The 22519-nt window shown below is 37.6% G+C and overlaps 2 protein-coding genes across 3 annotated transcripts in view; both read right to left on the minus strand.

The window, feature by feature from the left end:
- Window positions 1-476: 476 nt before the first annotated feature.
- LOC146485888 (YY1-associated factor 2-like) lies at window positions 477-9009 on the minus strand. Its single transcript, XM_085102826.1, has 4 exons — window positions 8860-9009; window positions 8391-8516; window positions 5762-5872; window positions 477-4229 (listed from the first exon to the last, which is right to left on the minus strand). Exons 1-4 carry the CDS (start codon window positions 8892-8894, stop codon window positions 3995-3997), a joined length of 507 nt encoding a protein of 168 aa, XP_084958952.1. The 5' UTR covers window positions 8895-9009; the 3' UTR covers window positions 477-3994.
- A 1892-nt stretch (window positions 9010-10901) lies between these two features.
- Window positions 10902-22519, minus strand: part of LOC146485889 (stabilin-2-like) — a 100038-nt gene continuing 88420 nt past the window's right edge. For both annotated transcript variants that reach the window (XM_085102828.1, XM_085102827.1), the window contains exons 66-73: window positions 19007-19138; window positions 18673-18822; window positions 17832-17939; window positions 16903-16995; window positions 15606-15686; window positions 14697-14739; window positions 13882-13918; window positions 10902-13234 (exon numbers count right to left, since the gene is read on the minus strand). In XM_085102828.1, the coding sequence (XP_084958954.1) occupies window positions 13914-13918; window positions 14697-14739; window positions 15606-15686; window positions 16903-16995; window positions 17832-17939; window positions 18673-18822; window positions 19007-19138 (612 nt within the window). In that variant the 3' untranslated portion in view covers window positions 10902-13234; window positions 13882-13913. The remainder of the gene's footprint in view (window positions 13235-13881; window positions 13919-14696; window positions 14740-15605; window positions 15687-16902; window positions 16996-17831; window positions 17940-18672; window positions 18823-19006; window positions 19139-22519) is intronic.

Here is a 22519-nt window from a genome sequence, read left to right on the forward strand (position 1 = left end):
TGACTCTTCGGGTGATTTTCAGCATTCTTAACAATTCAAGTTTGAGGAGAAATATTAATCTAAACATTTGAAAATTCACAAGGGCAAGCAAACCTCATTTCTGGCAAAAGTGAACTCCAGATGTTTTTTCCTATTTTCAGCCAGCATGTTTGTGCCCCTCAGAGGGACACAAACATGGCGTTTCCATACTAAGCTCATAAATTTATGTGGAACATTTTGTCAGATAACTCGAGTATGGAATGCCGCACAGACCTGACACTTGGACAGATGCCCTATTTATTTATCCTCTATACCATGTCAATTTCTTGACTCCATTCAACGAATGGTTTCGTTTTTTTTTTCAATGGCGTGACAGTGAAAACCAAGAATACACCATTAGTTGATGCTTTACTTCATTCTCTGATCACTTAGAAGTCTACTGGTCAAAATGATGTTAAAAGGAATTGGACGACTGAGTCATAAACTATGGGACAAAGTATTTTTAATATTTTATTACTTTTCACATAAAAATCTACATGGATTGAACATATACCCATAAAACATTATATTCAGAGGTAAAACATAACTCGCAAGGATATGAATGACTTAATAGAATACCAGTATTATGCCACAAGCGAAACTTTTAGATTTGCAAGAGAATATGATTTTAGATCAGAAAGACATTTAGTATACAAATGAGTATCATACAAACAAAGGTCTGGACATATCGCAATATTGCACTAAATAAAATTGCATTGTTCAATGCAGTGTTTCCTGCAGACAAAAAAATAGGCTGAAAGAGACATTGCAAACATTGCAATTGCAGGCTAACTGCAATGTTTCCTGCAGATATTAACATAAAAAGTTGAAGGCTTGGAGTGACACATTGCAATATTGCACTCAATAAAATTGCATTGTTCATTAATTGCAACATTGCCTGTAAGAGCAAACACTTTTTCTGATGGCTGGTGAAACAAAAGCTGAAAAAGGTTCCTACAATCACAGGCTAACTGTAATGTTTCCCACAGATGTTAACATGAAAAGTTGAAGGATGAGTGACACATTGCAATATTGCACTCAATAAAACTGCATTGTATTGTTCAATGCAATCTCTCTTGCACGTTGTTGAAGTGCCGAGGAGGTAACTGTGACTTATACAATCCTAACATGATAGATGCCTGGTACGTTAATATTTAAGAGTAATAATGAACAAAAAAAGCTCTGTTGACATGCACAAATATGGACATGAATCATGACAAGCCATTGTGGAGCTGTTAACACTTTGTCTTGTTTCTCGGTATACAGTGTTGTGTACAAGTAATAATTATGGTTTAAGTCAGGAGGTATTTACAGTAAAAACACATATGAAAGGTTCTGGACAGGAGTTTCTGAAATATCCTTTTGTCTTCCAGTTTAGAGGTTTGCTGAAAAACTTCAGTAGAAAAATTAGAACTAACGTCCGATGTTTCGATGATACTACTATTATACTCATTTAATATATTCAAACCATGAAGAAACAGTCTGGTGTTTCGATGGTACCTAGTATGATCGAAATGTTGGACAGCATTAGTTTTAGTTTTCCAGTTTATCAATGAAAATTTTGCTCCCCCCTCAACTCCCCTCTCACAACAGAAAAATGTACAGTCATGTAACTTGTTAGGTTGGGGATGATTTTGTTCAGAGCCCTTAAACAATAAGTTCCGCTATAAAAGGGCAAGCCCCTCCTTCATTTCACAGTGACCTTTGTGGGCATGAGATGCAAATTTAGACACTGCTCAGTCGTGACAAGTTGTTGACTCAAACGTCCTCTGAAAAATATGCCTCAAAATTTTATAATATCACCACAGCAACATAAGATATCGAGTTCTAATTTGTTTAACAAGGGTTATTCCGAAAACAAAGCCAATTTTATCGATAAAAGCCGAAGAAAAAGGCACATGTTGTTTGTCAGTTGTTTATGCTCAGATGGTTGATTGACAACTGAAAGAGAGAAGTGAGTGATAGACTTGTTCATCGCAATTAAATACCGCGGAGGAAATTCCACACCACGCCCGGAATGTATAAGTGAACCGCCGCCATAATTGTCATCATTCCCCCTTTGCGATCAGTGAGCGATTTGTGTTATAGCTAGTGTTTTAGCAATCTGTAATTTTTTTTTGTAATGACGAGCTTTGACTTTAAAAAGTGGTCCAGCGATCATGGCCTGAAGCAGGCGACGGTCGAGGAACTAGTGAAACACGACCTGGACAGCCAAGCCGCATTGAAGTTGGTTTATGAGGACTAGGCCAGGCCCCTTTTATACCGGAACTTCCTGTTTAAGCCAACAAGATGAGTGGTTTTATGATAAAAATTAATGATAAAAGATAAAAAATATTGTTATAGAGGTAACTACTCTGAGCTGTTAATATATTCTACACTAGGTTTTATTTTTTCTGTAATAATTATATGAATGAACTTAAATTCTCCTTTTTGAAAAGTTTTTAAATTATAAAACAAAACAAAAAAAACAAAAACAAATTCTAACCTAATTTGCCTAATTATTAGCCTCACAGCCGTGTTGCATCGTCAGGGAGCAAGTTATGTTTGTTTTGCTTGTATTATTAAATTGCCGCAATACTAATCAATACTAGAACAGACACTGCTTCAATTCATCATAGCATACGTGTATGGCAAGCTACTAGTGTCTATCTGCAGTGCCCACAAGGGGTTTGAAGGCAAAAAGATGCCTGAATGCCCAGTCTACATTGTAGTTCAGTCTTTAAAGTCTTCACCATACAATAATTATTTCAATAATATGTCAAACACAGAGGTGGGGAGAATAAAGAAAGTAATCAGCTAAAGGCTGCCATGATTCAAATCTATTATTTCTCTTTAAGTGACTTGGACCCTGCATATTCTCCAAAGTCTTTCTTATAATAATATTGAATTGAAGTGCTCCATGAAAAGAGGGCATTAAGTGCTGATTTTGCTTGAACAAAAAAAGGTGCTAAAAAATCGCCCAATTTTTGGCAAAAATGCTCATTTTTTTTTGTGATAAATCTTGATCTGTTTTAATTTTTTAGCTGGAATTTCAGAGATGTTGAACTCCGAAAGTAGCCAAGTTTGACAAAAAGATCACAAAAGAGGCAATGGCCTTTGTGAAGCACACAAGGAAGTTTAGCTTGTGAAGCGTGGAATCAAACATTAACTCAACAAAGCCTAGAATTCAAAAACTTTTAGACTTGCTAGTTCATTCAGTAATTTTCTGATGCTACAGTGCATTTGGGAGGATTTGTTTAAAGATCAAGACATTTCACCTTTGATGATTATTTTCTTTATTCTCAAAACCTGTACGCTAGACCAATTGGTGATATTGAATGGAGAAATTAGATCCTAGCATTTTATTTGCATGATCAAATCTTCATTTTGTTCTCTTGTTAAAATCGAAAGAAAAAAAATCCTTATCCAATTTTCTTCCCCGTGTTAAATTTCACTACTGGTTGGGTGCAATGCTGCACAAGACAGGAGACTGGAAATAGTAGGACTGTGACGTCAATACAGAAACAGTGGTCTTGAGATTTCTCAATTCTTCAATTGTTTTTCGTGTGCAAAGGAAGAAAACTGTGTCGACGAAAATATGAATGGGATTGTTGAATACTCCGAATGAAACAACTGAGAAATAGTATGAGAAACCACAAGACTTGGTGTTCCTGTATTGATGTCACAGCCCTACTTTTAAAACTATCCTCAGTCTCCCGTCTTGCGCAACATTGTACCCACCCAGAAATGACATTTTACACTTACATACCTCAAATACAGAGAAGAAAGACTAATAAGAAAATTTAGTTTTTTTCGATTCTCATACAAGAACAATATTAACATTTGATCAAGCAAATAAAATATTCCGCCAAAGAAGTAAAATTTATTTGACATGTTGATCTTAGCTAAGTGAGGTCTGGCCATACTTGTTTCCCTGACCACACATGGAAATTGTAAAATGTTCCTAATAATACTAAATTTAACCTACATATAAATGTCATGAACTATCTTCTTGGTTATTAATGCCGTTACTTGTCGTAAATTCTGATCCAAGTAATGGGCCAGGATCAGCGTTGTCCTCTGATGGCGGACCTGGGGAATTCCTATCTGGTGTAACTGATGGTGAATTTTCTGGTTTTAAAAGTTTATAATCTGTTATTATGACTGTTATATTTCCTACGGTGACAGCCATGTGCTGTGCGCTGCTCCTATCCACGTTTTTAAGTTTCGGTCTGGAAACAAACAACAGAGAGAGAATGTATCTTATTAATGCACTATTATGCAATATTTACACTTCACACTATTTAGTTTTAAATACATAAAATTAACATGGAAAGAAAAGTATAGTTACAACAGATGATTACAAGATAAAATAATTACAGTACAGATTATAAAATGTGTGTGGTGGTCAAAGTAGCAATTCTAGTTGACCACCACCTACTTTTAAGCAAACAAAGAAATGACACTGAGCTTTTTTGGGGATATTAGAAAATGTAGGAAATGTTTGTAGAGCCTAGGATTAATTGTACAAGAGAGAATTACATGTATATAAATCAAGGTATGTTATAGATATACTGAACCAAGCAAGAAATCTAAATAGGACAAGCTTAATAAAAGAACAACAAAACAAAAAAAGCAAAAAAAAAACATACAAACAAACAACCAACAACAACAAACAAAAAGAAAGGAAAAGGACAACACATAATCAGCAGCAACAACAGCAGTGACGACAAAGACCAAAACATAAGCAGACAATTATCATTATTATTATTATTATTATTATTATTATTATTTTTAACTCTATTATTATTGTTAGATAGTTACATACTATTATATTTGATCATTAAACAGAACATATATATATATTAATGGTGAAAGCACAGTTGTGTATAAGATAAACAAATGAGGATCAATAACACAGACCTTTAGATTCTAGTTCTAGTACTACTATAAATACGAGATTTGAATTCAAGTTTTTAGCGAAGTACTAAGAAGAGATATTTCCCACGAAGCTTCATTTTACTGATCTTTCTGAGAGATGAAGTTAACAAAGTTGTTTTCAATGATGATAGCCAAGCCCTTTCAAGATTCCAAAAAGACACGAGATCACCTAGAAGACATTTTGAGGGGGTTGTCTTTGCCACTTCGTTGTTCTCACAAAAAACTTGAAGTAAAATGATACGGCTATTTCGTTTTCCCGCCAGAATGACACTACATGTACATGTACCTAGTTCATGCTCACACACTCCTTCTCTATTAGAAAAACTCAATACAAGAGTCTAAGGCCCGCAGTTCAGACGCCGAACTTTTCATGAGCCGAACTTAATTCAAATTAAGGTCGGCCCAAATCACGAAAATCCCGCCTTTTGATTCAGATGCCGAACTTAATTAGCCGAACTTAATTTACTTGAAGCACAACCAATCGAAATGTTAGCATTTTTTATTTATTTTCAATTTTTTTATTTGAAATACGTCATAATAATTTATGCATTAGGTTCGGCTCATGAAAAAATCGGCGTCTGAATCAAAGCTGTTCCAAAGCCGAAATTCCAGGCTGAGCTGGCCGGGAGGAACGGCTGAGCCGTTCCAAATTGAAAAAGCTGTTCTCAACTGATTCAGACGCCGAACTTTTCATGTCCTTAATTCGAGGTATTAGCTTCGGCTCATCAAAAGTTTGGCGTCTGAACCGGGCCTAAGAATCTCTAATTTAGCATTACTAGGTAAGTATAATAATATAATTATATGGAACATTAATCTCAGTTACCTTGATTTTTTGAAGGGTTTCTTGGTCAACACCTTTTTTAAGGGGGGTGGTGACGTGACAAACTGCTGCGCCACTTGTTGAGCTACTAATTGAGAATTAAGTCTTGGTTTTCTGCAAATTAATAGCAAACAAGATAAGAGATAAAACTTATTTATAAATTCCTTTCACTATTAGGTTGCGTAAACACAATTTATCATAGTTTTCTGTTAAATGTACTTTTTACCAAATGGAACAAAATATGCACTTAAGTTGAAATGCCATTTTTTCTTGGAAATAGCTGGCTCTCAAATGAACATATTCATTTTTATTTCTTTTTTATTTCCCATACAATACAATAATATTTAATGTACAAAATATTCACAGAGAGAATACAACGAAGAAATAAAATAATAAGTAAGAACGGCAAGGAAGCCCAAAGAAGCTAAGAGCTTGTAACAATTAGGCTTCCTCAAACAACTGATGCAAAATGATAATTATTTATTGGACGGTGTTAACGGAAGAAAAAGATAGAAACAATGAAGGCTGTGTACTATTGAGATTGGAAATCAATATGCAGGATGTTTGTCCCATGAACCTAGTTTAATGGCCTTAGCTCCCATGAGTCTTTTGTGGCTCAGTGGTAGAGCATCCGAACTAGTAAATAATTAATATTGGAAGGTCTTAGGTTCAACTCCTGATAGGAGCACTCGGATTTCCTTTTTCCGAGTATGCCTGTGTCATTTACTGAACAATACATCATTCTCAATATGGTATCGCTTGAAGTTCCTTTTAAAAATCAAAAGTGAAGAATGGTAAAAGCTGGTAATGCATTCCAAAGTTTTGGCACTTATAATTAGTAGAGAACATGTAACTGATTTGGCTATCATTCACCAGAGAGGAAGGTGGGAAGGGGGGGACTCCCACATATAAAAAGATGAGGATAATCATTGGGAATTATTGAAATCACCCTTATAGGTACCAGAATCTCATTTTGCTCGTATAATTTTCACCCCTATGAGGTACCAACTCAGTTGATTGATAAATAGTTCCTGTTGTAGTTTTTTCTGTTCGGTACCCTAATGGGTAATTCTAACTTCATTTTTAATAAACATCTTAAAGGGGCAGCATCATGGGAGATCGATTGGAAATATCATGATTTTTGGCCAAAATCCACTAAATTTAAACTTTGAACACTGTGTTAATTAATTTCTCAGTCGCTTATTTAAAGAAATATTAATAGTGATTCTAAGACGAAAGGTTGAACCAAAATATAGTACAACCGGCGATTTTTAGTGCGTTACAACAACGAAATTTGAAAACGTCCGCCAGACGTTTTCAAATTTGAACCCCTCTCTATCTTGGCCATCTGCCGGCGAAAATATCATTGGATAGTTTCTTTGCATTCTGATAGTCTTTAAATGAAATTTTGTCATTATATCTTGGCTGCTATCAACCGAATGGCGTCTTTCCGATTTTCGATGTGTTACTAAAAATCCCTTTAAGTGGCACCAATCCCAACTTTGTCTCTAAAAGGTATGATGATTACCCTTTCATGTTTATATGGGATTCCCCCAACCCCTCAGATCATTGAACTAGGCAATACGGTAAATATTGGCAGATTCAGAAATAAATGAAACGATTAAAACAAAGAACTTAATTAGTTCAATTACCTACCAAATTGATTGAGTCATTAATCTTATTTTAAAATATTGCATTAGTTGGATTTACATGTAGTTACAATATTAAAACATGATAGTCCAAAATCGAAATTGAAGAGGGCTACAATAGGTTTGGGTGAAAAACAAAACAGAAAAGTAAAATTATTGAACGGAACTACAAAGAGAATTTTACATGAAAAAGAACTGTAATTTTTTTAATGGCTTAACAGACCGATTTTTGTGTACACTTAATATTGTACCTGTACTGTAGGCATTTTACTGGAGTAATTGGAAAAAATTTTATCACTATGTACAGGAGTTTTTAAAGTGGAGTATGTACTGTTCTGGGAGTATATTATAAAGATTAATCATTAGTTTTCTTTTGAAGGTCTTCAAAACACCACAGAGTTTACTTTTTAACCGACTGTTTTATGAAATCGACCTGTTTTTAAAATAATTTGCGTGTGCAAGCAATAACATTTTTGCAATGTTGTAACAAAGAGGCTATAGTCTGGGATTTCTAGACAGTCTGGTTTCATTCCGAGGGGGGCATGGTACGGTGATGTACATGACTGCTACAAACTGTGGCCACAACAAAACTATTTTCAGATACATCAGGAAATGACCTAGACAAAGCAACATTAACCTGTGTCATGAAGCATCTTTGATTTTTACCACAAAAATTCAAAGATTCGGCCTAGATCATGTGTTTTGAATTTATAAAATAATAAGTCTTCCAGACCGGCGTACGCACGACACATGGCTTTGTAAACTGTTATGAAACTCGCATCAAATTGCATCAACTCTGTTGTTCTCCCTGCATAAAACGTTCTTCTTCTAAAAGGATACTTTATGGTCTCCAGTGAATATTTAACAACAGGGCGAGCAAGAAGAGTGAACTGCAAGGCGTTGAAAAGCATTTTCCGCTTACAAGACGCTGCAAACTTAATTACAAAGAACAAACAAATAAGCTCAGAAGTGCCACGCGTTACCTTGTTGAAGTTCCTTTCCTCACATCACACATCGCGCATTTAAAAGCTTCCGCGCCGTTTCTGTACGTACAAACGCTACAATCCCAGTAATTTTCATCCATGCTTGGCCGTAACACTTTGCGTATCCTGTGATAAGGTAAAATAACAGCTCAAAGCACTTGTAACATCTCAAGCACCTAGCTTTTGGAGGATAGAACAGACTGAAATCGATCTAATAAATTCGAACACTCTATATGCGTTTTGATCGAGTCGATTCTTCGATTGTGGACTTAAATTTTAAGTTTTCATTGCATTGTACCCTCCACGAAGTAAAGTGATAACTCATAACCTCGGAAAATAACACCAAGTTTGTCTACCGTACATAAACCTTGAGCATATTAAAAAGTTGAAATCAATTTGAACTGATTGTAGTCACGAGCTATTTTTACGATAATTTTTTTTACAAATACAGAATCCAAAGTATGCTTACTTTACAGGGCTTTTCTTATCCACCTTCTCTTCCATAATCCGTGAAAAAGAAGCTCTAGAATTGAGAATAACTTCTCAATCTTTGCTTGCAAATTTTCGCCTTTCTCCGGTCCTGTCTGTTCGCGTTTGTATACAGGCACGGCTTAGAAAGAACAACCAATCAGAATACAGATTCGCCGGCGGAAGTAAAGAACAAAAGTTTACCTAATATGGTTTAGACAGCGTGACTTCCGGTGTGCGGGGAAACCTTTTTCCCGCGACTACAACCGCAAAAATTTCCAAGTGTGTAAGGGGGCTAGTTCCTAAAGAAAGTGGTTTTGCGTCGGTGGGAAAAGCGATTCTCTCCCACGAAGGGCCAACGCTTGAAACGTCAGCACTGGAATCTCCCTATCCCCAATCCCTCCTCATCACTCTTTTCAAAATAGCCTTTTTACGTCTTTGAGAAAAGATAACTCGAAACGGATTTGTACTATTTAATATTTATTTGCACTTTTCAGTGTTCATTTTGTTGCATGAGCAGAGGTAGACTGCGAACAGTCCTACTTTTTTGCTCAGATCCACTCGCGCAAAGACGCAAAATGACGGTAATATTATGCAAATTAGATAAGTGAACGAGAAGGGATTGGGGAGAGGAAGGAACTCGCGGCTTGGCAGCTCCCAAGATCCTTCGCACGTGCTACAGAACTTAGGAGAAAAAGAGAGTGATTGCAATTGCAGTCAAGAGCAGAGGATTTTCCCATATATATGATGATTTTGGCAGGAGTTATCTTTTCTCAACGAAATATTGGTAGTGTCCAGCAGGCACTACAATTACATGAGGAGTCTGAAACTTTTATTTTCATATTTTTTCCCCACAAGCTTTTTTAAAAGTTTGGAGTAAAAACTATTGAAAAATTGGCTTTTTTTCGTGTGCGCACCCGCTTTAACATACGTCTTTCCGTTATATCCAAATGTACAGCAACGTAAAAAAATGTCATGAAACCATCCTCTAAATCCTTGGCTTTTAGGGAAACCCGACGAGAAAAGGTCAGAAAACTACTTCAAATGCCGTTTTTTGTTTTCCAAAGAATCTACTGCACAAATTTCATTGTGTTCAAACCCCATGCACGAAGACCAAAGGGTCGTATGACTATTAGCAAAACTATAAAGAATGATAAAAAAAACTTAGAACTTGGCCCAGGTGTTTCCAGCTCTCTTTACTCGGTTTAGCCTGGGCTCAACCTCGAAACGATGCCGTCGCAACTGACGTCATATTATTCTCTGAATTAATTTTTCAAGGCCCCCGCAAACTGAGGAAACATTGTTGAACCAAATTAAAACGTTTCTTGGGTGAACAAACAGCGCCTGGAAACACGTGCCGAGGAAACAAATGTTTCTTGAAAGAATTAGAAATATCGTTTTTGTTACCCGGCAGCAAAAATGTTTCCCCAAATGTTTCCTTTTACGCGCAAGCAGAAAAACATTAGAAAACGTTTTCGCAAAAGGTGTTTCTCCAACAATATTTCCAACAATAATAAATCTGCCCTTTGCCGTAGTGCCAGCCTTGCATTCAGTTTTGTATTTTCACGTTCAAGTGACGCCTGACACGAGGTCTTTCACAAGAGAGATCCGGCAAAATTACCAGCAAGTTTAATTCCTGCGTTGTGTGGACCTCTGCATTCAAAAGTTTTCTAATATTTCGTTGCTTGGGGAAACCTTATCAATGGCGTTGTTTTCCTACTTTCAGTGTGTAAAAGTCAGCAAATAAGAGTGACTTGTAATCTTGTAAGCTAAGGCTTGTGTAGGGTGAGAAAAATCGAAAAATGAAAAGACGAAAAATAAAAGAAAAGAAGCAAAACTAAATCGACGGTCTGCAAAATTGGAGAGGTCCGGTATAGGTTAAAAAAAGAAGTTATTTTTAAAGTTTCTGGTAATGTTAGAATATTCACGCGTTTTCGTGAGAAAGGGATTTAAGTGATATTTTACAAATATATTCGCGTTAGGAATAATGTTAGTGAATTCGGATGTCAAAGGAATTGAAGATTAATGTTCAAAAAACAACAGTCGCTTAACACAGCATTTATTTTGGTTTCTTGAATGAACTGAACACTTCTAAGTCTATCAGTAATCAGTATCTTCTTTGCAACTTGTACACAACCTTTCTTTCCTCTATTTGTTAAAATGCATATGACATGAAAGTAGTCATAAATACCCGTAATTTAACCAATCATGGCAAACGCACAAAAAAACAAATGACACCGGTGCCAAGCGCGGGAAAACATGTAACTGATGCCAAATCGCGGGAAAACATGTAACCGATGCCAAGCAAGGGAAAACATGTGACCGATTTCAAGCGCGGGAAAACATGTAACCGTTGCAAAAACGCGGGAAAACATGTAACCGATGCCAAGCGCGGGAAAGTATCCAACCGGTGTAAAGCCCGGGAAATGCACATAAGCCAACACACCATTGATTTTGGGTTGCGCGCCTGATTGGTTAGAAAAACATAGAGATTGTTGTGATTGGTTAGAACACGTTACAAGAATCAATAACAAAAATCAGCTATCTGTAATATTACTTTCGACCACTACGGCAAAACATTATGCATTATTGTTTTAACTACTTTTGGCTTCTTGTGACCTTATTTTGTTTCATCTATAGTTTATCTAGCGAATAGCTCACATTTGGCACTAAACATATTTTGACTGGATAAAAACAGCAATGAAATTATTTTATAAAATTTAACTTAGATAACTTGGTTATATAAAAATACCATATACATCTTGGTAAATTTGAACAGCTAAATAAAAGTTACAATTGTAACTAAATTAACCTTAGAGACACTTGAGTCTACGTGGCAAGCATTATCGTGTCTTCGACGTAAATACCACTGGAAATTAAGGCAGAGTTTGTTAGAAAAAAAGACTGAATATGAAGTACTGTAGATCACCTCCCAGTTTCTCCAAATTTTGTATTTTGGGTCGGAAAGATAAGCTATTGAACCACTGGAAAGGGTAAACTGCCCTTAACCCTTTAAGCCACAATGGTCATAAACGTAACTTCTCCTTACAAAACCACTGCTTGGTTAAAAAAGCAAGTTTTGAGAATAGAGGAAATGATCACACAAGATAAAATGTCTTGATTTTAAAGAAATTCTCCTAACTAGTAACAAGAGAAATATATGGATAACGTGGGGAGTGGGGAGAATATGCAGTGATGCACTTTCTCCTTAACTAACTCACAGAGTTTTTTAAAATTAATTTTTGAGAAATTGTTGACTTTTTTTCTTTTTCGACAACTTCCTGGTGGCTTCCGGTTTAGAACTAGCCAATCGAAATACAAAACTGTGCTAGGCGAAAGTGCTAAGTTCTACGTTGACACTATGTTTCATTTCCTGTTTGTATATTGGATATGATCGACCAAATGAAACGAAAACACTCGGAGCGATGTCAAAGATATGTCAAAAAAATTGACATAAACTAATAAAAAAATTGTATGAGTAGTAAAGGTACAAAGCGCTGCACTGTAGCTTTAACAAGTTTCAGTGTTTTACCAGATTCAGTTCAAAATTTACGTTCAAGATAGCATTATAATACAAAGACAACAAAGGTTATATGAAACTAAACACGCGAGGGCACACGAAAATCGCGTGTCCTCGCGGAAGGCGTTTTCCACGCGCGCTCGCATCTTTCACTCGCTCTACTACTCCTGACGAAAATAAGTGACTACCCTTAATTTGGTGATACTAGATAAAAGGAAAAAGATTAGCTAATCATGAAGTAGATTTAAAAAAATGCGAATTCGTTTTTTCCTTTTCCTCACCGTAGTAGTTACTTAAGGCCCCTACTGCCTGTTACACGGAATACTGCGGCGTTCGTTGCTTGCTTTAGCATTTAGCAGCGATAAAGGAACTCCTTTTAGTCAAGCGAAATGTGAATACAGCAATCGTTACGATTTTCCAAGCGTCACAGTAACTAAGGCCGGTTTCCACTCGTTCAAAAATTCTGGAAATTTCGAGTGAAGAATTTAATGGAACAGAAGTTTTACGGAATGAAATTTCGGAATTTTGGGTATACCTTGCCAGGTTGTCCTAACGTTCCGGAAAAAAATCAAAACAACCAGAAAATTCCGTTCCATTCGGCCATGTCTACTCGGTTCCAGCTTATTCCACGTTAACTCATTGTTTTATTTCGGTTTACGTAGAAAATTCGTGAATGGAACAGGTTTGTTTTTAAGCCGGTTGCGGTTAACCGTAAAATGCTGTTCCATTCAGCAGCTAAATTTTTCGAAACTTCAAAGCCTAACGTTTGGCTGAATGGAAAGCGCCCTGAAGCTTAAGACTTCTCTTGTGCTTAGCAAATGTGCCTGTCACTATTCTCGGGGCATGCCGGGAAAACCTGAGGAGAAAAAGGAGAAAAAAAAAACAATAAACGATCACAACACAGAAACAATGTGAGTCAGATAAAGTGCATCGATAAACGTATCTTTTAAAAGAAGCAGTATCCGGCGGAAAACTCGCGTTGTAGACACTGTTCGCATATGGATCGATTGATTAAAAATTGGTACGCGTAGTGTACCCATGCGGCTCCTCATCAATATGAATTAATATAATGGAAGACGAAATAGTCATGACGTCAAACGTGGTTTCAGACACGTGACATTTGTAAGGGTGACATATTTGGACTATGTCGCGCTTCCTTTAATCACAAATGAGAAATAATATAAGCGGGATAATAATCCGGCAAACCCGCAAGAAATAGATAAGAGGGTTATGTGTTTAAACTGAGGCGCTGAGTCGGTGGGGAGTAGAAAGGACTGTTTGGTTTTATCAACAGAGCTGATTACTAAAGGTAATTTGGCCACCGTAAAGAGATTCGAGTGCTGACATTTCAAGCGTTAGCCCTTTGTCAGAGCGAATCCATTCGCTCTGACAAAGGGTTAACGCTTGAAACGTCAGCACCTTATCAACTCTGCTGATTATACCAAACATTCGTTTCCACAGATAAATAGACAATGCGAGGTATTTCAATAGCTAGCCACTTACGTTTACTCCTCGCAGTCCTAAAACAGCTGCGCTTAACCTGAAATTGAAATCAAACGTGAAATGAAACATTGTAAAAACAGTAAAATGCACCTTTAAATGCTATAATGTATAATTACAAAAAGTAAAACTATACAACTTACCCACAGCTTCATAGCAGCAGAAGATAATATTACAGTAACATAGGTTAGGCTTATTAAAAATACACGGCTGGCGTAAGTGAAATACCCCTAACATTCATAACTAGCTGTTATTGAGTAGGTTAAATTCTCACAGATTCCAAAAATAAGTTTACACAAAAAGACGTTTGAAAAAAAGTCGCTCTTTAAGGACAGTACCATCTCATGCAGAGGTATTTTTTGCGCGGTTTATGACTATACGGGAAAAGCAGATCTTAGCAAGTGTTAATGAAATCAAAACGGAAATTGGAAGTAACCATGCATTTTTCAGAGATATTAAGACCAAATTTGGAAAAAAAATCCATAAATTGTTTTGAATTTTAAATCATTTTAGAATCATTGAATATCTTTAAAAATACGTGGTTCAGTACCCCTAAGTTTCTTTTTGGATTTTAGTATCCCTCGCCAAGATCTACTTTTCCCGCACTTTTACAACCTGCGCAAATACTTCTGTATTAGGATGCACCGTCCTTAATTCAAAGGACGATGTCTAGTTCCCAGGTATCCTATTTCGTCATACTTCTTCCTTTTTGGGCCTCAAGGTTGTTTCGGCTTGGTCGCCGAAATGAATCGAATGGGGGTGGGGGAGGGGGCTGGAACAAAAACGTAGAGGGCTGAGGTAATAAATGATCCACTCACATGTATCTTCTTCACCGGGAACAACGCGGGAGTCAAGATTAAACTGAAACAACAACAGAAAGCATTGATAGTAAAGACGAAAATAAAAGTGACAAAAAAACACGTCTTGGATACAAACTATGCACTATTTTAAATAGCCCAGTGAAGGGCTATTGAAAGCAGGCAGTCCGATTACCTATTCAGGACTTGAAACAATGTAATACTGAGAGGAGCTTGCGTCCTCTCACGTTGTGCAACCAAACGGGAATAAAACAAGCGCCACCTTGCTTGCGAATTTGAGGTTCATCAAAGTGGGCGTAATTCATGGCAAATTACCTCAAGTAACTATGCGCAAGTTGTCAGAGGTCAAACGTGGTCGCAAGCAGCCGCATGTTCTAGTCGCACATGGTAGTCGCACTTTGTAGTCGCGCGTTGTAGTCGCATGTTGCGTTTGGCCAAGGATAATGGTTTAGAAGAGGGCATGTTAAAGTCAACGTGATGTACTGTGGCTGAATCACGTGTTAAAGATCTCAGACCTGCACTTATTGGTAGCTGTCAATCGCGATGTCACAAACAGTGGGGAAAGAACAACTCAGCAATACTGTTTCCAGAAACTTCTTCTCCTTTCCAGAGAGGAAGGCATGGACAAGAGGTAAATCCACCTCACGGTAAAGATGGCCGGCGACTGGTACATTTACCCATAAATGCTTAGTATACGAAAACCCGAACAACGCTTATAAAAACTCACAGGAAAGTTCTGAAAACTTCAAACCTAGCATACTCACTGTTGTTAGTACACGGACGAATTTCGCAAAAAATATGGCTTTCTATGTGTCCATTGGCTTTGTTAGGTTCGCAAGGTATCGTGGTAAAATGTACAGACGCCATTTTTATCCGTACGATAGCTTTGTAAATTGTAAATTGTTATACCTTGAAATCCGTTTTATGAGCTCCCGAGAAGTCATCATACATTGGGTTGGCAAATTCTTTGTTCCCTTCTTCACTTGAAGCCTGCAGGTATGACATACAGTCTACTTAACAATTATTCCACGAGCGCGCGTTGGATATGAGATGATAATCATCTCATATCCAACAAGCGCGAGCGGAATAATTGTTTTATTAAAAACAATCAAGAAATATTGCTAAATCTTGAATGATTTCACTTTGCAAGAACAACAAGAAGACAATTTAATGGTCCCTGTTCTCGGGCATGGTATAATGGCTCATATACCATGGCCGCTAAGCCAATCAAATCCATGGAATTGCATTATACAATGATCCAGTTTTTAATAATTGTCATTATTATTCAACACATTGTAACACTGCCCAAATATGGTCATGGTGCACTGAACATTCGTCATCTGTTGTCAACAGATATCCTGCGATATACGTAATTTCGTGTGCCAGGAAGAAAAATGGCACAATCAAGATCATCTTCGGCTTATCTACATAAAATAAGCTGCAACGCGTGCAAAATGCAGCTGCCAGGCTGATTTGTTCAACTCCGCGCTTTAGCCATGTTACTCCCGTGTTATTTTCTTTACATTGGCTACCAGTCAAATTTAGAATTGATTTTAAGATTTTAATAATTACTTTTAAAGCCATACATGGCCAAGCACCTGATTACATTTGTAATCTCGTTAATGTTAGGAATTTTTCCACGTATGGTCTTCGCTCAAATTCTGAACTTTTATTAGTACCACCATCCACGAAAACGAAGAAGACACTCGGTGACAGGGCTTTTACTGCTGCTGCACCATCACTGTGGAATAAACTGCCGAGCGCAATAAGGGACGAGGATAATCTCACACGTTTTAAGATCAAATTGAAGGCATTTTTATTTAGAGTTGCTTACAATACGATGTAAGGACTGTAAGAATTGTAAATAGCTATTTTTAATTAATTATTTTTTATTTTTATTTTTTATTTTTTACATATACAATTTGTTAGGCGCATTTGATCATATACAGGTGCTAATTTGCGCCATACAAATATTAACTATTATTATTATTATTATTATTATTATTAAAATTGTGTTTTGTTATCAATGTGTTGAATAGCAAAACAGCAATCCTGCTCAATCTTGCTGACTATCCCCTAATTTTAGTCAAATCGGCCGACGGCGTCGTCGGCTAAGTGTTAGAACGGCGATATTTGCGCGATTTTGCAGGATAATTGTTAGATATTAACCCTGCCTTTGACTATCTGTTAGTCAATAGTTTATTACCTGGTTGGCGCCTTGTCTTTCAAGTGTATCATTTGAGTTTGGTTTAATGCCATACCCTGGGTTATCAAAATCAAGGTGCTCTGGTGAAAGAACCTGTAGAAAAACGTTACAATTGTCAAATATTTTTATTTAGTAAGTAGTGTTAACCTAGAAGCCTAAGAAGTTTGTCCGGTGCGATTGTGAGAATGGTCGTTCAAAACACGATTCATTAGTAATTGAATAGTCAGAAGTCTGTCTAGTATGATCGTTCGGTTGAGAGCGAAAGAATGTGTTGTTTATTAAATGATTTTGAACCTAGGACGATCAGTAGCCTGTCCAGTGTGACCATATTGGTGAGGGTAGTCCGTGAAAATACTTTGTTTAGTGAAATGTTTTAGAATACGAGTATACAAGGTTTGTGAAGAGTGATTGTCTGGGTAAGACTAGTCCTTGAAAAGACTTGTTCATGAACTGGTTCAAACCCAGAAGTATCAGTAATCTGGTTATTTCCAATTGGATGTCGTAAAACCAAAACCAAAGTAATTACTCTTGCCAATCGCATCAGATGTAAACAACACAACGAGCTAATCAGAATTCGAAGCAAATACATGTAACTGGCGCCAAGCGCGGGAAAACGCGTGCGATGAAAACACGATTGGTTTTGGTTTGGATTCCCATTGGTTGAGAAAGTGGCGCGAGTTTTTCTTTTAACCAATCACAGAGAGTAGTAATGCAAAACCAAAACAAACGCGAAATTACTTTCGACACTCAATTGAAAACCGCTCTATAATCAATCTAGTATGGTAAACGTCGTTAGTTTATCACTCGAAGACTTTCAATGTTTACCGAAGATAATAATGTGTACTGTGCGTGAAACTCATGCGTTGAGTAACATTTCTTGCGGATCAAACTTGCAAAGCAAAAACTAACAAGGTTCACAACTGTTATACCTGATTTCTCTCCGATCTAAAAAATGGATCAATTGGTTGCACAGCGTCTAGGCCCATCATTTCGCGATAAAGAGGATTATTAAAATCAAGATGTTCCATTGGATGACCCTGCAAAAGATTGCCAAATAACAAGAAACAAATGGAAGATTATAAAAAAAGGTTTATCATGAATGCTAAGATACGAAACCAAAATTAAAAGCAAACGCACAGCCAATCAGAGTGGCGGGAAAAGTGTCATGAGCAGAGCTAATTACAAGTAACGGTTGACAAGTGCGGGAAAACAGGCAACCAGTACCTTACGCGGGAAAACGTGAAACAGGTAAGCGCGGGAAATAAGCAACTAACGCCAAGCGTGTGAAAACATGTAACAGGTCCTAAGCGCGGGAAAAAGGCAACTGGTGCCAAGCGGGAAAACAATGTAACAGGTGACCGCGGGAAAATAAGCAACTAAGCGGTAAGCGCGGGCAAAGGCAACTGTTGCCAAGCAGGAAAACGTGTAACAGGTAAACGCGGGAAAATAAGCAACTAACTCCAAGCGCGCAAAAACATGTAACAGGTACTAACCGCGGGAAAAGGCAACTGGTGCCAAGCGGGAAAATTTTGTTAAGTCAGGAGTGGTGTTGCTTTAATACAGAAAATCCGCACAAAAACGCACGAGATATAAGAAGGGTAGGCTGGAAAACAGAGGACAGGAAGAAGGATCTCGGCTGGGAACAGGACGGGGCTAATTGTTTAAACGGCGGCAGGGGAAAGTTCCGAGAGTTCTTACCCCTATCCCTGGGACCCCTCCCCCAACCCAAGTATGGCCGTACGTTCCAAATGAATCAGTTCAATAACTAACCTCAGGTAGAGGGTGCTTGTCGTCAATTGGAAAGTCCAATGGCTGCATGAGGACTGGGTCTGAATCAAGGTTGTCATATAACACGTTATCAAATGACATCACGCTATTGCCAGTGTAAGCCTCGTTACTGAACCGCACTGTATCCACATTCTGAGGAGAAACGTCATCAGTGATAACTTTTGATATTAAAATTTTACAACTGGGGAAACTTAAAACGAAAAATCTTGTAGAACCGGCCAAGCCTGATGGAATTAACGCCGACATGAAGAAAAACTCGGTGGAGCAGATCATTTCTGAACAAACAAACAATAAAACAAGGAGTCGAGATTCTTACCTTTTTGTAGAAAGCTCTCGAAGGGAAATTGTTCTTTTTCACGAACCACAGCAAGAAAGCAATTAATAACACAAACATGATTGTGCCAATTATTATGCCTGCGATAGCGCCTCGCCCAACTGAACCTTTCTCCTGTAAAATAAAAAGAGCAAATTAATGTTTGGTTGTTACAAGCAACGTGGGTGTTAGCTACGTATTTTTTTATTGAAAGTTCAAGAAGTTTAATGCTTTCACCTCAAGAGGAAACAATTTCGGTTTGCCACACATTGACAAACTGACCGAGCCTGATGAAACCATTGTTCTACAGCCCTACTTGAATGGCATGCAGGGGAAACATGGTAGAGACAGATGCCGTGCTACTAGAAACGTTTAGATTCTAGTACAAGTACAAGTTTTTCCAATAGACAAAGAGCGCGCTCGCCTGAACCAGTGTCAGTTTAGCGGGAAAACGAGATAGCGGTCGTCATTTTACGAAGAGTGTTTAAGAGAACAACATAGTGGCGAAAACAAGTCAACAAAACGTAGGTGATGTCGTCTTTTAGGAATCACAAAAGGGCTTAGCTATCAACGGCTGCGTCAAGTTCATCGTCCACAAAGAATAAAATGAAGCTTACTAGGATACATCTGTTCTTAGTACTTTGCTAAAAACCTGAAGTCAGATCTCGGGTTTCTTAGCCATACTCGTACTATAATCTTACGGTATCTTATATCTGACGGGATACGGCGACAGACATCGAACTGGAGTTGGCTATGGAGTCCTTATCAACAGATTCATTGGAATGGAGGAGTGCTCCTGCACTACTGACATCCAAAGAGGTACGTTTTTAAAATAATGGTGGGGCTGCATCGGTGGTGGTGGTGATTTGGGAGAGGGGTGGGGTTAAAAAGAATATTTAGTTTTCTCAACTATGTTGATGAGGTTAATAGAGCCTTCTCCAAACTGGCGGCAACAGATCTGAATGAGTTAAAATTGAACTTAATGAAATACTGATAGCAGCACTGGAAAGAGCACCTTTACTTTAGTAACCTTGCAAAGTGTCAGCATATTAGGTGTTATATCAGTTTAGGAAATGTAAGATGAAATTTCACAAATTTACAGACGTTTGTATGACCTGGGGTATACGTTATACCCCCAGTCATACAAACGTCTGTAAATTTTCAGTTCATTTTTCAACTTACATTTTCTCAGCTGATATTAAACCTGATATGCTGAAAATTTGCAAGGGTTACTAAAGTAAAAGTGCTCTTTCTAGTGCTGGTATATGTTTTTTTAATTTTAACTTATTTGAATTTTCGACCGCCATTTCGGAGAAGGGTCTATTGGGCACCCTAAGCAGATTAAAAAGCTGGCGTTTCGAGCGCTAGGATTTCGTCAGAGAGTATCTTGGCTAGCGCTCACAATTGCAGCTTTTTAATGATTATCTCTTTACCGTGTCCAATTTACCTCATCAACAAAGTCGATAAAATTAAATATGTATTGATGTGTAGACGTCTTGTTGCTGAGGAGGAGGAGGTGAAGATGACAGATATTTCAACTATGAAAATTACAATGATTATGACTAGGAAAAGACTATGATATTACTACGACTATAATTCTTATTTGCTATGAGTACGGCTCTGACTTTGACTATAACTATGACTATGACTATGACTTCAGCTATGAGTATGTCTATGACTGTGACTATGGCTATGACTATGACTATGACTATGAATATGACTTTGACTACGGCTTTGACCAAGTTTGACTATACCTAAGGCTATGGCTATGACGATGACTATCACAATACCTATAGATATGACTATGGCTATGAAAATACTATGACATTACCAGACTATTCCTATTTGACTATGACTTCCAGTATGACTGACAATGACTGTCTAAGGCTAAGAGTATGTGTATGACTATGACTATAACTATTACTATCGCTATGAATGTGACTTTTGTGTAGCGATTTGATTGTTACTATGTCTATGGCTAATACTATGACTACGGCTACATGACTATGACGATAGCTATGACTATGACTATATACTATGGCCATAATTATGGCTGACTATGCTTATTTCTATGACCATGTCTATACCAATGCCTTAGCTTATGTCTATGGCTGTGACCATGCGAATGCCTGTGCCTATGTTTATGACTATGAGAAAACTATGGCTATAATTAATCTAAGGATGCTGATGACGATATGACTGGGCCTTTGCCTGTGACAATGACAATGACTATGCCTATGACTATGACTATGACTGTGACTGTGACTGTGACTGTGACTGTGACTGTGACTGTGACTGTGACTGTGACTGTGACTGTGACTATGACTGTGACTGTGACTATGACTATGACTGTGACTGTGACTGTGACTGTGACTATGACTGTGACTGTGACTGTGACTGTGACTGTGACTGTGACTGTGACTGTGACTGTGACTATGACTATGACTAGGACTGTGACTGTGACTGTGACTATGACTGTGACTATGACTGTGACTGTGACTGTGACTGTGACTATGACTGTGACTGTGACTGTGACTGTGACTATGACTGTGACTGTGACTGTGACTGTGACTATGACTATGACTATGACTGTGACTGTGACTGTGACTATGACTGTGACTGTGACTGTGACTGTGACTATGACTGTGACTGTGACTATGACTATGACTAGGACTGTGACTGTGACTATGACTGTGACTATGACTGTGACTGTGACTGTGACTGTGACTGTGACTGTGACCGTGACGGTGACTGTGACTGTGACTATGACTGTGACTGACTATGACCGTGACTGTGACTGTGACTGTGACTGTGACTGTGACTATGACTGTGACTGACTATGACTGTGACTGTGACTGTGACTGTGACTGTGACTATGACTATGACTATGTCTATGGCTATGGCTATGACTGAATATGACTATTGCTATGACTATGCCTATGTGAAGACCCTTTGACTATCACTATGCCTGTGCCCATGACTACGACTATGCTTGTGGCTGTGCTCATGACTATATCTATGACTATCACTATCTCTACACTATGGCTATAACTATGACTTTGACTGTTACTTTTATTGTGAAAGAAATGTGACAGTTTTTAGCCTCGTGAATAGACGATGGATTAATTTTTTAAGTCAGCAACACAGGCATAATCGCAAAAACAAAAACAAAAACAAAACAAAAAAAAAAAACAAAAAAATCCGAGTTCTCCCAACAGGAGTCGAACCTAAGACCTTCCGATTACTAGTTCGGATGCTCTACCACTGAGCTACAGGAGACTTGTGGGAGCTAAGGCCATTAAACTACCTTTTTAACACTTTACTGTTAATACTTTATTTAGAACGTTACACAATTACAAGTTAGATTTAGGTCATTAAAAAATAAAAACAAACAAAAAAGAAAGAAAGAGAAAGAATCGCGAGACAGTAACATATATTACAAGATATGCTTTTACTAACAATGGGTCAGTTATTAAAAGACAGTTTAGACGGTGTTTAACAAACCACGTTTTAAGC

The sequence above is a fragment of the Pavona decussata genome, unplaced genomic scaffold (assembly GCF_977016875.1).
Source record: "Pavona decussata unplaced genomic scaffold, jaPavDecu1.1 SCAFFOLD_24, whole genome shotgun sequence".
Lineage (NCBI taxonomy): Eukaryota > Metazoa > Cnidaria > Anthozoa > Scleractinia > Agariciidae > Pavona > Pavona decussata.